Source organism: Passer montanus, unplaced genomic scaffold (genome assembly GCF_014805655.1).
Source record: "Passer montanus isolate IOZ18808 unplaced genomic scaffold, ASM1480565v1 scaffold15, whole genome shotgun sequence".
Classification (NCBI taxonomy): Eukaryota; Metazoa; Chordata; class Aves; order Passeriformes; family Passeridae; genus Passer; species Passer montanus.
Genome location: NW_024362051.1, coordinates 13,659,334 through 13,676,264, shown reverse-complemented (window position 1 = coordinate 13,676,264; position 16,931 = coordinate 13,659,334). Strand labels below are relative to the sequence as shown.

The window sequence follows — 16,931 nt, the reverse complement described above, 5'->3', positions numbered from 1 at the left end:
GATGATCTTCCCACCCAGCAAAGAATTTTCTCCCAATGCCTAATGTAATCTCCTGCCTTGTGACAGGACTGGATCTTCCACCAGATTTCACACACCACTCAAACACTGGGATGCTGTCACAGGGGGTGGTGGCAGCTTTGGGACAAGGGGTGATGAAGCCTCTTCACGAGGAGGAGCTGCAGCAGCTGTACCAAAGGTCTCAGAGGTTTGTGTGAGCTCTGGGCAGGCTGGAGCCCTGGCACACCTCTCCCAAGCACCCCCAGAGACAGCAGATGGGGCTGGGGGTCCCACAGGAGCAGGGATGGCAAGGAAGAGTTAATGCCAGGTCAGGCAGAGCCCAAAGCTGCCCAGGTCAGTGTGCTGCTGGCTGAGCCTGGTCACCTCAGCTGGGAGCCAGACTGGGCTGGCTGGAGGCATTGCTGCTCTCTGCTTTTCAGGAGAAAGCTCCTGCAGGCATTCCCAGAACCCAGCGCTCCTCCTGCTCTGCTGGCAGCTGCACGAGAGCTGCAGCCTGTGCACAGAGGTGCCCTGAGGTGAAAGGCATCCTCAGGTAAAGGCTGAGCCAGGAAAGCCTTCTCCACGACTCAAGGACACCGTTGCAGACACAAAGTCACAGAACTGCCCAGAACTGCCCTCACAGCTGCTCACAGCTTTTTCTGGCTCCTCCTGGCCATGACCTGAGCAAGCCACAGAACGTGGGACAGAATCACAGAATCAAAGGGAAGGGACCCACAAGGACCACCAAATCCAGCCCCAAAATCCCACCCTGGGCATCCCTGGAGGGTTTTCCAAACCCTCCTGGAGCTCTGGCTGTGCCCATCCCTGGGGAGCCTGGGCAGTGCCAGCACCCTCTGGGGGAAGAACCTTTCCCAAAATCCAACCAAAACCTCCCTGGCACAACTTGATTTATCTCCAGGACCACCGAAACACACGGCAGCAATCCTGCAAGGCTGCATGTGCTGTAACTACACCTGTTGTAAAGCACCAGCAGCACCAAGCGTGGCCATTTCCACAGCTCAGGAACTCAGCCTGGCCCAGGAGGTGCTGCTCCCTGGCACAGGAGGTGCTGCTCCCTGGCACAGGGCACAGGAGGGTGCTGTATTGTAAATCAAACACAACTCCAACATTGGTGAGGGAGAGAGAATGATGCATCTGACTCCAACTATCAGAAGGCTAATTAATGACTTTATTATGCTATCTACAGACATTTAATCTCTGGGGGAAGAACCTTTCCCAAAATCCAACCAAAACCTCCCTGGCACAACTTGATTTATCTCCAGGACCACCGAAACACACGGCAGCAATCCTGCAAGGCTGCATGTGCTGTAACTACACCTGTTGTAAAGCACCAGCAGCACCAAGCGTGGCCATTTCCACAGCTCAGGAACTCAGCCTGGCCCAGGAGGTGCTGCTCCCTGGCACAGGGCACAGGAGGTGCTGCTCCCTGGCACAGGGCACAGGAGGGTGCTGTATTGTAAATCAAACACAACTCCAACATTGGTGAGGGAGAGAGAATGATGCATCTGACTCCAACTATCAGAAGGCTAATTAATGACTTTATTATGCTATCTACAGACATTTAATCTAAACTGAATCTGCCATGCACTCACTCTTGCTCCCAGCTGCACAGAGCTGCACCATCTCTGATGCTCTCGTGACAGCCCAACACACACACAGTGCCAAGGAAACAAAACATCCTCACCTTGGGTAAACAATCTCCATTCTGCATTCCACTTTGGCACAACACAGGCACAGCAAGGGAGAAGAATTGTGTTTTCCTTTTCCCTGAGAACGGTTTTGGTGTCAGAACACTCAGACAATGAAACATTTTGAGGGAAAAACAGAGCCTGGCATTCAGCAGGAGAGTGCTAAAGAGATTTCCAGTACAGCTGAGACGGAGAGTTCATATCCATAACTCTCTGTTGTTGTCATTAATGAACGTGCTAATGATCTCTTAATTCTTCACTCAGACTGATAATTGCTGATTGGGACATTTGGGAATAGAGCTGAACTGATTTGTACCAGCTTCCAGTCTGGCCTGGCTTCTGGGGCTGCACCTGGGAGGAACATCCCTGCTCCAGGCTGGTGGAAAACCCAAACCCAATCGTTCTGAGGGACCCTCTTCCCAAATCCACAAATCCAGGGGATGGGGGGAGCACAGGAAGCAGTGAGCATGGCAGATTTCCCATTAAAAACCTGGCCCACGCCCACCACTGTTCATTTAAAGCAGCAGAAAGCAGGAGAGCCCTTTCCAGGCCAGGCCAGGAATATCACAAAAGCGTTATTGGAGATATCCAGCTGCTGCATCCATCACACAGCAGCAAAATACAAATACATAAATATATGGATTCCTTTATGAAACAAATGCTTCAGAGGAAAAGTTTTCAATCAGTGATCCCCAATTCCTAAAGATAAAATTGGATTACTTTAAAGGGTCCATAAACAAAAAATGTGCTGCTCACCAGTACCCTCAAATCAGATTCATGTCTGCTAAAAAACAATTCCAGGCCTAAGAGGAACAGGGCTGAAACCCACTGTTGTAAGAAATTCCAGCCATAATAAGCTTTAATCTTTAGTTAATTCCCAAGAACTCCCAATTGCACTGAACTCTGGCAAATGGCATTAATTTCAGTTCCCACTTAGCCAGGGCAGCATGCATTAATAGATACTTATTAATTTTAAATAAGAACATTAGAAGTATTTTGTTTGGTTGCCTGGCTGCTTTTGCTGTTGCATTTTAATAGTTTCTTGTGTTTTGCTGGAAATGGAATTTGGAGGCTGCACAAACAGCACTGAGGACAAATGCAACCTGCTCCAGGTAATGTCCAGCACATCTTTTAAATATAATCTAATTTAATTATCTGACAAATAATTTTATGGCTGTTTTATTATGCTTTTATGTAAATAAATACCCAGGAGCCACAAACACACATCCCACTAGCTGCAGGAAGTGGGTCCTTCTTGGAGTGAACATTGCTGTTCTTCCCTTCCTGGCACAGGCGGGAATGGATTTGCAAACCCATCTTGTAATAAAGAAAGGTTATTTATTTACTCCCATTTGGAATCTGGTTACACAAACATGGTCACAGGTGAAAAAATCTCCACCTGGGCAGCATGGAAAGAACATGGGAGAGAGGGGAAGGGGAAAGAATCAGCCAGAGCAGTTTTTATTTGCCTTCTGCCCCACTGGTGCCCCACCTGCCCTGAAGTGTCCTGGGCAGCAGCTCCTTCCTCCCCTCCCTGTGTTCTGCCCATGCCTCAGGGGAGAGAACAAGCAGCTGCAGAAAGGCAGGAACACTTGCAAATAACTAACAAATAAAACATCTGCAACCACCACGTGCTGTCCTTTATGGTCAGCACTTTCAGTGCTGCTCTGCCCTCTGGCAAAACAGGAGTTAAAATCAGCATTAAAAAGCTGCATGGAGGCTGTTGCTCAAAGTTCCAGAGATTCTTTCTGACCATGTGAACAAACTGAGCTGCAAAGGGACTCTCCCAGGCCATGGCACTGTGGTTGGACAAACCTGCCCTCCCAGGGGCTCTGCACACAAAGCAGGTTTGGTTAAAAACTGAAATACTGCCCAAAAATGCAACCCTGCCCACTGCCCTTCCACAGCTCAGCCCAATCCTCCTGGCAATGCCAACTCCGTGGCCACAACTCCCCACCCTGCACAAAGCATCCTCGGCCCAGAATGAAAATGTTCCAGCAGGAGGTTATGGCAGCAAAGGAAAAATTCAGCAGAATTTGGGATTCATCTCATTCCTAAAGAAGCCTCGGGGCTGAGGCAGAACATCTGTGGGGTTTGAACACTGCAGACTTTTCCCAGGGAGGGTTTTCCTCACCAGTGCCAGCTCTAGGAGGTGCAATGGGTGGGTATCAGTGAGGTTCTCCCTTTCCAAGCTGTGCTGCAGCCACCCCTCACCTCCCCCAGCACTTCTGAGCTGCTCTGGGTCCTCAAAAAGGCAGTAAATTCAGTTAACACAGAAAGGACTCATCTTCCTGCTGCCTCATCCTTCTCTGAGGCTCCCAGGGTGAAGTGATCCATGACATTCAGCTTTCACAGAAAGAGGAGAATAGTTACTGGTCCTTGCTTAGGAAAAAAAACCAAAAAAAAGCAAACAACAAAACAGTTGAAACTCAAAATCTCTTTCTATTTAGTAAACATTTCACAATTCATAGTGGATTTTACACTTTTTTTTTTTTACTTCTGACTCATTATTTTTGAATTCTTAAGGATGAGAATATTGTCTAATCACAGCACCCTTCCCTTTTAAAAGCTGTGAAGCACCTGAAATTCAGACTGTAAACTCCTCTGGGAGGAAAGCACCCTCTTCCAGGGATGTGTGCTGTGTATAGCTGGCATTCAGGGAAAAACTGTTAATCTCTCAATTCTGCCTTCACAATTGTATTCTACTGCTGTGAGGAAAGCAGTAAAAAATCCCATCTTTGTATTTTAGCATGAAGAACAGGCACTCTTCACTTCCACAGAATTTAAAATCAAAGTAAAAGCTCTATTTATACTGACCTGGTTAAAAGAAAAAAGTCCAGGAAAGAATTTTCCTGGCTCCTTTTCCAATGGTCTGTGCACTCCCATTGCATAAAGTCCAGGACAGAGGAAAGGGTTTATGGCCAATAAATTCTGCATTCATGCACAAAGTCTGTGTGACATGGACACATTTGGCAGATGTTGGATCATCTCTTTGTCCCTTTTCACTTTGGTGCCTGTGATTCTCTCTACCTGGCATAAAAAACTGCCTAGAAGGGACTTTTTTGGTTAAAATTAAAAGAGCTAGATATTTTCCATATCTAAAGCTCACAATTCTAAAGAGCTCCTAAATATTAGGAAAACAACTGACTGACCATAGGAATGAATCAGACTTCTAAAGAGTCATCTGTGAAAAAAAATAAATCATTAAAATCAAGGTGGAGAGGCAGCATTTCCATGGGCACAGGCAGGTGAAGGCCTGTGGAGAAATGAGATAACCTTGTCCCTGTGGCCTGGCTGAGCCAGGAGGCAGTGCCAAAACCTCTGCAGGTCAGAGGTGCCGAAGATATTCATTAAGATATCTTCCTGCATGTTTAGATTTGATTTCTCTATCTGGAATTCAGGGAGGTTGTAAATTCAAGCAGTGGCCAGTAAAGAGCAGAGCAAACAGTCCCTGGCAGCCCTTCCTGGGCAAACACCAGGGCGTGGTGATGGAAGGCAATGCCAGAATGAGGGATGAGAAACAAGTTGCCTCATTCTTCAGCTGCACAGGATGTCCAGACTACTCCAAAATCCCACCCCATCCACAAGGACAGGGTGGCAAAAAAGGCTTGATCACAACTTCAGAGTGGAACTGAGACACAGAAAGCTCCAGAGAGGAGACATGAGATGAACAATGCCACGGAAATTTAAGATCTGCAGACTGGCCACAATCAAGTTAAGAACCGCCTTCATTCGGCACCTCCCATGGAATCACCACCCCAGGCAGGTAAATCCGGAGCCTGCAGGGCTGGCACCACCCTGCCCTGCTACCAGAGCACACACACACTGATTTCACAGACACACAGACACGTTGGCCCAGCCTTGTTCCCATCTCCCTCTTTCCAAGCTAGTTCTTCAGAGCACCGTGCCGCTGCGTGCCCAGGGCAAAGTCCACGGCCTGGTGCACGCTGTGGAAGAGCAGGTGGTCCTCCCCCTCCTTGAAGAACTCCCCTCGGAGCAGGGAGCTCCTGACAGAAGGGTTGCACTGGGCCAGCAGCACGTGGACGTCGATGTCCCCGTAGTCCTTGCAGACCTCCTTGAGCGTGCGGATGCCGGCCGTGTCCAGGAACTGCACGGCGCAGCAGTCGATCACGATGCTGTGAAACCCCACAGGTTCCGACCCCAAACCCACGGGGACGCTGCCCTGCCTGTCCCCACACCCCGCCTCCTTCTCCTTCAGCTTCCTCTTCTCTGCTTTCTTCTTGGCCGCCTTCACCCACACGGGGTTGACCCCGGTTTGCTTGTAGAGGGTGGACTTGAAGCACTCCTTGTTGATGTAGTAGATGGGGGCCTCGAAGCGGAACACCACAACCCCGGGCTTGGTTTGCAGGTTCTTGTAGGCAGACAGGGACTCGTAGGTCTCCGACTCGGCCACCCAGCCCAGCAGCGGCGCCTCGGGGCGCTGCGTGCGGAAGATGACGCAGAGCATGGAGAAGCAGACCCCCACCAGGAGCCCGATCTCGGTGCTGACGAGCGCCGTGGCCGCCATGGTGACCCCCCAGATGACCGTGTCCACCCTGCTCAGGTGCCACATTTTGGGCAGGTCCCTGAACTTGCGCAGGGCCCCGCGGAGGTTGACGATGGTTATGACGGCGAGGACGCACTTCTGCAGGGAGTAGAACAGAGGGGCGATCACCAGGAGGACCAGGAGGATCACCAGACTGGTCACCATGCCGGACATCTGCGTCCTGCAGCCCGTGGACTCCTTGACCAGGGTCTTGGCGAGGGCCGCGCTGGTGGTGAAGCAGTGGAAGAAGGAGGGAATGATGTTGCAGAAGCCAATGGCGTACATCTCCTGGTTGGCCCTCACGGAGTAGCCGTGCTTCTTGGCAAACATCTCCGACAGGGACACGGTGATGGCAAAGCCAATGATGGCAATGGGGATGGCATCCAACGCCACGCTGGGAATCAGGCTCCAGACTGGAGGGCGCGGGGGCAGAAACCCAGTGGGGATGTGGCCAGAAATGCTGGAGCCATAAGTCTCTCTCAGCTTCCCAAAGTGAGACGCCAGAGTGGCTGCCACAACCACGAAGAGCTCCACCGGAACCGGAGCCTTGAGCTTGGATTTGAAGCGCTCGTTGAGCTCTTTGGCTGGGACGAGCACCAGGAAGCACAAGAAGCTGGTGATGAGGTCACAGATGTTGGTGGTGTGGATGTTCCTGAAGATGTTTATCCAGGTGGTGATGAGGGAGCCCACGCCGCCGCTCCGAGGAATGTCCAGGCCCAGCAGGTACTTGACTTGTGAGGTCAGGACAGTGATGGAGGCCCCCGTGACAAACCCACTCAGCAGAGAGTCCGAGAGGTACACGGAGACAAAGCCCACCTGGAAGAAACCCATGGCCACCTGGAAGGAACCAACCACACACAACATGTCAGGACACAAATCCCACAGATTTTGTCAACGGATAAAAAACCCAACATTGTGCACAGCCCTGGAGGATGAGGCATGGTCTGAGCAGGGAGGAAAGTCTCCAGTATTCAAACCAGGCTTTTTTGGGGGTCTTCATCCCCTGAACAAATGCTTATTGTTTGCTCTGCTAATTACCCTGGTGGGGAAAAAAGAAAAGAAGAAAACCTAGGAAAAAAACTAAACCCCACATTTGACATACTGCCTGCTTTTGCCATTTCTCTTGCAGTTCCTCTAAACTCTGTGAACTTCACAAGGATCTAAAACTTTCCTGGTGGCCTTTGTCTGCCTTGCACTGGAGTTCAGAGCCTGCAATAAACCCACAGCTTGTGGGGTGACAAGTGTCCTTTGCACTGCAGAAAGTTTGGTGCCTCTGACTCAGAAAGTCTATGAACTGCAAACTCCTCTGCTGCAGATCATAAAACCAGAGATAACTGGGAACTCCATGAGAATCTCAAAGAATTACTGAAGATAAGGCAGGTTTGCAACCTGGACTGGCTAAATCAGCTCACAGCTTTCAAAGGCTCCCTTATAACCTTGATAAAATTAATTCAAGGTTGTTCTAAGTGTAAAACAACAATAATAATTAGCTTACCTAGTTAGTATTAACTGCTGTGAGAAGATTTTCTTTTTATGTAAAGTTTCTGCTACAAAGAATATGTGATTTTTGTTGAAAAAAAAAAAATTTGAGGGTGTTGGCCTGTAGAGAATATGCCTAATATTCAGAGGGACTGAAGATAAACTAATCTGATTTCTTCAGATAAAGAAACTTATTGTATTTGTACTTGCAAAGACTATTAAGTGCAATTCACAAACTGCACCCATCCCACAGGGATGAAAGATGAAACCCAAAATCCAGCATAGCCTGGGAGGCCCAGAATATTCCTGAAATAACTCAACAGAACTTGCAGTACAAAAAGTTCCAGGTTGTGTCCAAAACCTGTCTTTTAAAGTGTCACAAACATGTTTTGTTCCCCTCCTGTAAATTTTGATTGGCTGTCACCCTGGACAGATGAGAACAAATGAATGTGAACCCACAAACTCAAATACCACAGCTCTGCAGTGCTGCTAAAAACAATCCCATTCTGGTTAATGTATAAGACTCTAAAAACAAGGATACCTGCTTTAATTTAGGCAAGCAGTGAGTTGTACAAAATAAGTAGAGATATATAAATATAAAATATACTGTATCCTCTCAGTAGAATCCTTTCCATGCAATAGCACTGTTTTGGCTTCAAATGGGCAAACAGCAAATTTTTAAAAGCACATTTACAAATAAAAGGAAACTGGAGATACTTTTACTGTCCAAATTTTTCTTTGTTAAAGGCAAATGATTAAGGACTGGAATTAGGAGCTGATGCACCACGTTTTGGCCCAATGAAATGGGGTGTAATGCCAAAAAAATAAACAGAGCTTCAGGCCACAGTGAGGAAGGTGGTGAGCAGAGGTGCAGGTAAAACTTTACAAAAGGAAGGCCTTGTAAAATCAGGCCTTATTACTATTTTAACTGAACTAACAGTTAGTCTGTTGAGTTTCCATGAGAAACAAATTCTAAGAATGAAAATCAATTTGCATAACAATCTATTCTTGTGAAAAAAACCGAGATGTACTTACAAAACAAGAATTCTATCTCATTAGAATATTAGTATAGAAGGAGAAGATTAGAAGAAAATTAGAAGAATATTAGAATACTAGAAGAAAATATGTAAATGATAAAAAACAAGAAAAGTTTGACAGACATGTACAATAACCCTTACCAACCAATGAACTGAGTTTCACTAGATTACTAACCAATTATATTCACAGTACCTTCTAATACCATATAAAAATGAACTCTCCGTAATAAAAAATGTAATATTCTGCATAAAAAATCAGATGTCTAGTCTCATTTCTATCTCTAACACAAGGCCAACAACAGCTCCAGCAGAAGTGTCCCCCCTCCCTATCACTGTGCCCATCAATATGTGTTCCACCTCTGTGCATTATTGTGATCAGGTGCAATTTCCTTGTAAAACCAGTTCTGCCAAAGTGTGAAGTGCTTTTTTTTTTTTTGCAACTGTAAAAAAGCCACTTCTTAGGTAACAAACCTTCACAGGATCTGGCAGGCAAAACCACTGCATTAAAAAACAAAAAACCCAAAACCCAATTGCAACTGTAAAAAAGCCACTTCTTAGGTAACAAACCTTCACAGGACCTGGCAGGCAAAACCACTGCATTAAAAAAGAAAAAACCCAAAAGCCAAGGCAGCAGAGGCGTGGAGCAGCCCCAGCCGCCCTTACCTGGTACACCCCCGAGATGAAGGTGACGGTGGCAGCCACGGCCATGGCGTAGCAGCCCCTGTCACAGAGCAGCTCTGTCCCATTGCTGGTGCCATTCCCCAGCCCCTCCAGGCCTGGCTCCAGCTGGTAGCCAGCCCTCTCCACCTCCCTGTCCACCACCTGGCCCAGCATCAGGCACACCACGCCGAAGATGCTGACGGAGATGTGGCGCGAGGTGCCGAAGATGCAGTAGATGATGCAGGAGAAAAAGGAGGTGTAAAGGCCATAAATGGGCTCCAGCCCTGCCAGGAGGGAGTAGGCAATGGACTGTGGGACCAGCAGGACCCCCACGATCACACCAGACATTACATCCCCCAGGAGGTACTCCCTGGGCTTGTATTTGGGAAGCCACTGTAAGATGGGGAAGAACCCCAAAACACAATCTTTCATTTTGGCCGGGGTGCAGCTGCAAGTTTCCTTGGCTCGCTTAACCAGCAGAGCCTTCATGTTCCTCTTCTTCTCTTGGGGTTCCAGGAACATTGTGTGATGGAAACTGCACTTGGCATCATCTCCTTCTGGCCCTTCCATCACTTCATGGATATGGTTGGTCTCTGCCATCGCTGCCATCAGCAGGACTCACTGAAAACACAGAGAAAGAGCATTAAACCAAAAATGAATGTACAATGTGAGACTTGAGCACAGCATTTGTAAAAAGCAAGGGCTGAAACTCTCAGTTCAGCAGAGAGAAAGCAATTTCCAAGCAAAGTGGGAACCTCTCAGCTTGCTTGGGAATTAAGAAAATGAGATTTTCTCAAGGGAGCGTCCCCACTGCATCCCTGTGAAGCAAGGAATGACCCTTCCCAGGAGGGAAGCTGATATCCTGTGGAATACACCTGCTGCTGGCAGGGCTGGGAAATGCACAGGAATGCAGCAGCACTGCCTTTCTGCAGCTTCCCTGAGAAAATCTCTGCCTGCAGCCGTTCCACCTTGCAAAGCCAGACAGAGGGGTTATTGTAGTGCCACAGCCACTCCAGCTCAGCTGCTGAAATTAACTGCGAGTGGGACATTTCCAGCAAAGCACAGCTCAGTCTACAGCTCTTGTTGGTTGGTTTTTTGGTTTTCTTTTTTTAATGCAGTGATTTCACCTGCCAAATACTGTAAAGGTTTTTTACCTAAGAAGTGGCTTTTTTACAGCCAATGACATGCTGCAAAAAAAACCACTTCACACTTTTGCAAAACTGGTTTTACAAGGAAATTGCACCTGATCAAAATAATGCACAGAAGTGGAAAACATATTAATGGGCACAATGGTAGGGAGGTGGGACAATTCTGCTGGAACTGGTGCTCTAGACCAAACTGACCACAGTAAAACAGGGTAATTATATCAATAATTTAACCCTGGGAACATACTGCCTGACTGGCAAAGAGCAAACTCTTGATGAGACAAACCCTAATGAAACTTGAGCTCACCAAGTGACTGCCAGCACTTAGACAGCTCTCCCACCTGCAGAAAACATCCAGAATTCTCCAGAAAACTCCTTGAGCCCCAATACCTGGTACCACCAGTACAGGGAGGCCATTTCAGCCAGGAACTCACTGGTCTGGGGTGAGACCCAGCAAGAGAACCCTGAGAAGTGTCACTGCCAGGCTTCCCCTTCTGCACTGCAGTCCCAGAGTGCCAGTGACAACGTGGATTTGATGTGCTGCTCATGCCCTCTCCGTGCAGTGCAAACACCAGCCAGACTCCTGCCCATGAACGCTCACTGCTGAATTAATTGCCCAATTAATTGTCCAATCGGCCTGAATTAATTGTACCAATTGATAAATTGCTACTGGAACTGGCAGTGCTAAGGATGCCACTTGAGTCTGCCCCAGAATGTGCCCAGTTAATCACCATTTCTCAGGCAGCTGCAGCATCACAGAGCTGTGGAGTCACTGAGGCTGGAAAATCCCTGAGTTCACCCAGTCCAGCCACTCCCAGCAGTGCCAAGGCCTCCTCTAACCCATGTCCCCAGGTGCCACATCTACGAGTCTTTTAAATCCCTGCAGGGATGGGGACTCCACACTTCCCTGGGCAGCTGTGCCAGGGCTGGACAGCCCTGTTGGTACAGGAATATTTCCTGATTAAAACACTCCCTGCCGCCATCCCTGCAGTGTGAGTTTCCCAAAGGTATGGGAGGCAGAAATGAGAGGAGTGACTGACTTTGTGTGGTGCCTACTGCCTTAGGACAGCCTGAGCAGAAGGAACCCACAAGAGCAGAACCAACTACAGAACTTAATATTGACAATGGCTTCCTCAGAGACTTCTAGAACTAATTAAAAAGTAATTCCACCCAATAATCCAACCGTGGTGTCCCTGTTCCTGGAGCTGCAGACATACCTCAAGTGAACACACAGAAAATAGCAGGGAGGAGTTTCTGTTTCATCTCCTGCTCCATGCTGGGACTCCCAAAGGAGTTTCCATTCAGCACAGACCCAGACAGGGAGCGTCTCTTTGGTGGGTGAGCTCCTGCACCCTCCCAAATAACCAAACCTAACACTCTTTGCTGGCTGTGCCTGAGCTGGTACTGAAAGGAGGGCTCCAAACGCAGACCCCAAACCAGCAGGGATGGATTTTCTGTGTGACAGGGCTGTGTCCCTCCCTGCTGTAATATCCCAGGATCACGGAGGCTGGAAAAGCCCTCCCAGCCCAAGCTGTGCTCGATGCCCACCTTGTCCCCAGCCCAGAGCATGAGTGCCACATGAAGAGTCAGGATCTTTAAATGAAGAACCTGCACTGCAGGAAGGGACACGCTCAAGATGATACAGGGATCACACCTGGAGGAGACCCCCACCCCTACCCTGCAGGTTTCCAACCTCACCCACCTGTACAGGACTGCAAATCGTGCCCAGGGATGATTTACAGCCCTCACAAGCCCCCTAAATACACAGTGAGAATCAAGGGAATATTACCAAAGCCTGTGTCAGCTCTACTTTGCAAAAGCACGTTTTGGAGCTGTATTTGCTCAAGAAGTTTTATTTGTTTTACCAGCACAGAGTTACAAATCAAAAGGCTTCTCACCCACCCAAAGCTCAGCAAATCAACGCTGCAAAAGCTGAAGGGAAAAAAAAATCAAGCCTGGCTACTTTTTATGTATAGCAATGAGTTTGTTTTCTGAGATTTTAGTAAAGATTTCAGTAATGCAAATTCTTTCGATTCCTTCTGTCCCTCCTCTAGGACTTGCAGGCAGCTCACCCAAACCTGGGAATTTCCTGAAATGTGCCAAGATAAACCCCAGACAGCTCAGTTTAGTGCTGCTGTAAAACATTTGCATGGGAGGGGGTGCCTGGGTTTCAGTCGTGCCCAGACAGTAGGGAAATGTTCTAAGTAAAAACCTTTTTGGCTCCAGAGCTCTGAGCACATACTGGCTCTTTGTGCTGACTTGCATGACAGCTTTCTCTCCGTGGCATGAAAAGGACCTTTCAGCACACAGTCCCTGCCCCTTGCCATGTCAGGACAGTAGGAAATGATACAATTTCCAACACTCACTTCACCCTCTTCTGCCTCAAAGTGCTGCCCTGTATCAATTTTGTAACCGTTAGCCCTGGCTTGTCTAATAAAACTGGATTTTATTCTTACACGTTAAAAACAACCAATCCTGAGAAAACACCTTTGGTTCATGGTTTGGACACTGAAGGACGTTCTGTACATATAACATGAAAAAGGAGCTGCTGTGGTTTTTATTCTGAAAGCTGCTATTTACACACAGCCCAGAATTCACTTTTATCACTCCTTGTGGCCTTTCAGGGAGTGTCTCGTTGTGACAAACTTCACTTAAGATAAAAAAAACTACAAGACAGACCTGAGGAAATTTCCAGTATCTGTTATCAACTGACTGCCATAAAATGAAGATACAGGGAGGTCCTGCAGTCTCTAGAAGTCATCAGACCTCCAGGCTATTTCTGGAGCCCATTTGGGCCCTTCTTTCTGATCCCATGATGTGGCAGCATCTGCCTGGCTTCTGTTTTTGGGGAGCACTACCTGCAGCCCAGGGCTGGCTTGGACTTCATTCGTCTGTGGCACACCAGAGTGACCTTGAGAGTAAGAGAAAACTGGATTGTGAAGCTCACTCATCTGCTGAAATAACGACTACAAGGTGAAACTTCAGATGTGAGCATTTCAGAGTGGAAATTGACTCAAAAGTATTCTTTCTACAACACCCATCTCAGTTTTCCTTATTTTTCTACATTTAAATTCTCACTGTATGTGATCACCCTCCACCCTCATGTACCCCTTGCTAGACAGGAGAATTTACATGCACTAAAAACTAATGCATAAATCCATAATCTAAAAGACACGAACAATTTCTGGATAATTGTAAAGGTGAATCAGAAATCCAAGTTCCACACAAACTGAACCAGAGCTGGGCCCTTAGAAAATGCACCCCTTAAGAATACAACAGGAAAGTGTATCACATCATTCTGACAACTAAATCTTTGACCTTTCTCTTGTTGGACAACAACCTTTCTCAAATAATGTCTTTACTGTTGTGGAGCAACAAGGAAATTCAATATTACCATGATAACACCAAGATAAGCACTGGAACAACACTGCCTGCACCTTGGAATTGGACAGAATCCTTCATATCCTCCAGCAAAACATTCAAGCCACAAACATTTACTTCAACAAAGGACTGAAAATAACATGAATAATGAAAACCACGTTTAAGGAACACATGTGGAAACAGAGCTGCATTGCTTTATGTCACAGTAACCAGCAGCCCTCCACTCATGTGGGAAAACCTGCAAAGCTGGACAATAAAACCTCTCTTTTGTGAAATACGGGAGCTGCTCCTACTCTAAATATGGGATCTCACTTTCCTCCAGTAGCAGCAGCATTTTTGGGGAAGATCCCATGGAATCCCTGCTGGCAGCCAGCTATTCCAGGGAAGTTGTGTCACCTCCCAAGGGCAGCTGAGCGTGTTGGCTGCCCTGCCCTGCCCTGCCCGGAGCAGATCCCTCCAGCAGCTTCCATCCCACCCGGATTTCTCAGGGGGAGTTTGCCAAGGCTTCCAGCAAGTTATTCCTGTGTTAGGGCCCTTCTCCCACCCTTTCTGTTAGCAGGGGAAGGTGGAACACCGAGCAGCTGCGCTGGGCACTGAGGATGGGCTGAGGCAGAGCTGCCCGAAGGGATTTCCTCGGGCAGCATCCCCAGGGCTGAGGCAGAGCTGCCCAAAGGGATTTCCTCGGGCAGCATCCACAGGGCTGAGGCAGAGCTGCCCAAAGGGATTTCCTCGGGCAGCAGCTGCCAGCTCAGCCCAGGGCATCGCACACTGCCCATCACAGCTGGGCTGCATGCACAGGGCTGGCAGAGACCGTCCGATCCCAATGGAAACGCACCGGGACTGCGCTGGATAATGCAATTATTGTCGTGTTTTAATTTTAAAAAAATGAATAAAATCAATAGAAGCCTGCAAGAAGAAGCCGGCCCCGAACCCGCGGGTTTTCTGAGCGCTCGGAAGCCAGGGCAGCACCGAGGGTCCCGGCAGAGCGGAAGGGAAGTGAGAGCAACAGCTCGGCTCTTCACGCCACATCCACTTTCAGCCCCGGGGTCCCGCTGCCTGTACCCAGCTTCCTTATGGCTCCCATGGGCATTTTCCTCTCCTCCTGCGAGCAGCAGCCCAGGAGGGTCCGAGCCGGGCCGCGCTGTCCCCCGCCCCCTTCCCTCGGTACTCACCGCCCGCGGCTCCCCGGGGACCTGGGGCGGCTGGGACCGACCGACGGACAGAGTTACGGACAGACGGAGTGCCGGACAGACGGAGTGCCGGACAGACGGAGTGCCGGACGGACAGACGGAGTGCCGGACGGACGGACAGACGGAGGGACCGCCCGCCCGCGGCGGGGCCCGCAGCGCCGCCCCGCTCCGGGCAGGGAGGGCCGGGCAGAGCCGCGCCCCTTCCACCCCTGGGCCCGGGGCGCTTCCGAGGGGATTCCGGGTGGGGAGTGACGGGAAAGGCTGCTCCTGGTCCTTTACCTTGCACTGATCCCTTTTAAATTGGAAGTATAGGGTTGATAATGCGAGGTGATAATGTGAGGTGAAGTGAAACTAAACTTTGTGCAGGTGGGGAAGCGTGGAACTCTCTGGCCCCTTTGTGCCCTGGGGTACCACTGGGATTCATTGAATGAAACCTGGATTCATTGAACTGAGTGGGATTCATTAACACCTGGGAAGGATGAAGGATCCTTGGCAACGTGGCTATTAAAAATCCCAGGTTTCTGTTGAGTGCTCTGCTCTTGTCTCTGGGCTGGAGGTTCAAGGTCGGAGGGGCCATGGCCAGCCCTGTCTGCCTTCCCTCCCTTCACACAGAAAAGCAGACGTTTCATCTGAAGTCAAACATTGCCCAATATTTGCGTTCCAGGTGGAACCTTGAATGCAAACTGTCAAAAAACCCCATCAATACACGGAGCAAATGAAACCAACTTCAAGCCTGCAGAATTCATGCTCTTGTAGTTCAGTGTTAAGCAAATGCTGTAAATCTTCCTGTAGAAATACTGAATATTTTCATGGAAAACATTTCCCTTCTCCACGAGGGTCTATTAGATGTCATGGTAACCAGAACAGGCAATTGCAATGGAAATAGAAGAGCTCCCTCCCTCTCCCCTGACTGTCCATTGTCAAAAGCATCAGTGACTGGCTTCCCAATCCCTTTGGGGACTTCCACTGGAGTTTTGATTGAGTTTGAAGTATATGGTGACTTCAAGACAACCAGAGCAAATCCTTGGCAGGAGTGACATCTATGACAAAAGCATTCCAAGCCTATTGTGCAGGGACTCTGCAGAATCCTAATAAAAAATCACGAACCCAAGCAATGGGTGTTCCAGCATTTTCATTCTTGTTCTAGAAGCACAGGCTGTGGAAAAACTTGGATCGTCCAATACATCATGTCTTCATGGAAGGAACAGGGAAATAATATCTTCTTGGAACATGATAGTAAAAGAAAAAAATCCCAAGCATTTTTCTGGACCTAAAAAAAAGACGTTTTTTTTCCTTCTTACTTTTATACTGATTTTTTTTTTTAATAGGTGGAAAAAATCCAAGCAATTATTTAAGGTAATTAAATAATTTCATTTCCAAGTGCCTTCCTCTTCTAGAGGTATATTTAGCTTTATGGTTAATATATTTCTGTGCTGAGGGAACCTTTGGCCTTGGAGAAATGTGCCTCTGGGCTCCTCACGCTCCAGAATCTCCTGCCAAGGAGCTGGGGCTTGCTGACACACAAATACCAGCACGTGCCATCTGCCCATCCCACTCAGCCTGCCTGGCAAACCCTCTGCCTCTCCAGACCACCACATCATCTCTGGAACATCAAATCTCCACAGAGCAGTTGGTCAGAGTGCAAAGTAACCCTGGAAATTGCTTTGTTGCACGGAGCAGGTACTCCTGGCAGCCCTGGCAGCCCTCCCTCCTCGCCTTTTGCCCAGCAGCTCCTGTCCAGCCCTGCCGTGCCCTGGTGGCACATTGCTCTGCCTGTGATGCTGTTA

At 48.4% G+C, this 16,931-nt stretch overlaps 1 protein-coding gene across 1 annotated transcript; it reads right to left on the bottom strand.

The window, feature by feature from the left end:
- Positions 1 to 1,414: 1,414 nt before the first annotated feature.
- SLC26A2 (solute carrier family 26 member 2) lies at positions 1,415 to 15,257 on the bottom strand. The gene is made up of 3 exons (XM_039701758.1): positions 15,127 to 15,257; positions 9,432 to 10,049; positions 1,415 to 7,089 (listed from the first exon to the last, which is right to left on the bottom strand). Exons 2-3 carry the CDS (start codon positions 10,035 to 10,037, stop codon positions 5,593 to 5,595), a joined length of 2,103 nt encoding a protein of 700 aa, XP_039557692.1. The 5' UTR covers positions 10,038 to 10,049; positions 15,127 to 15,257; the 3' UTR covers positions 1,415 to 5,592.
- Positions 15,258 to 16,931: the final 1,674 nt, after the last annotated feature.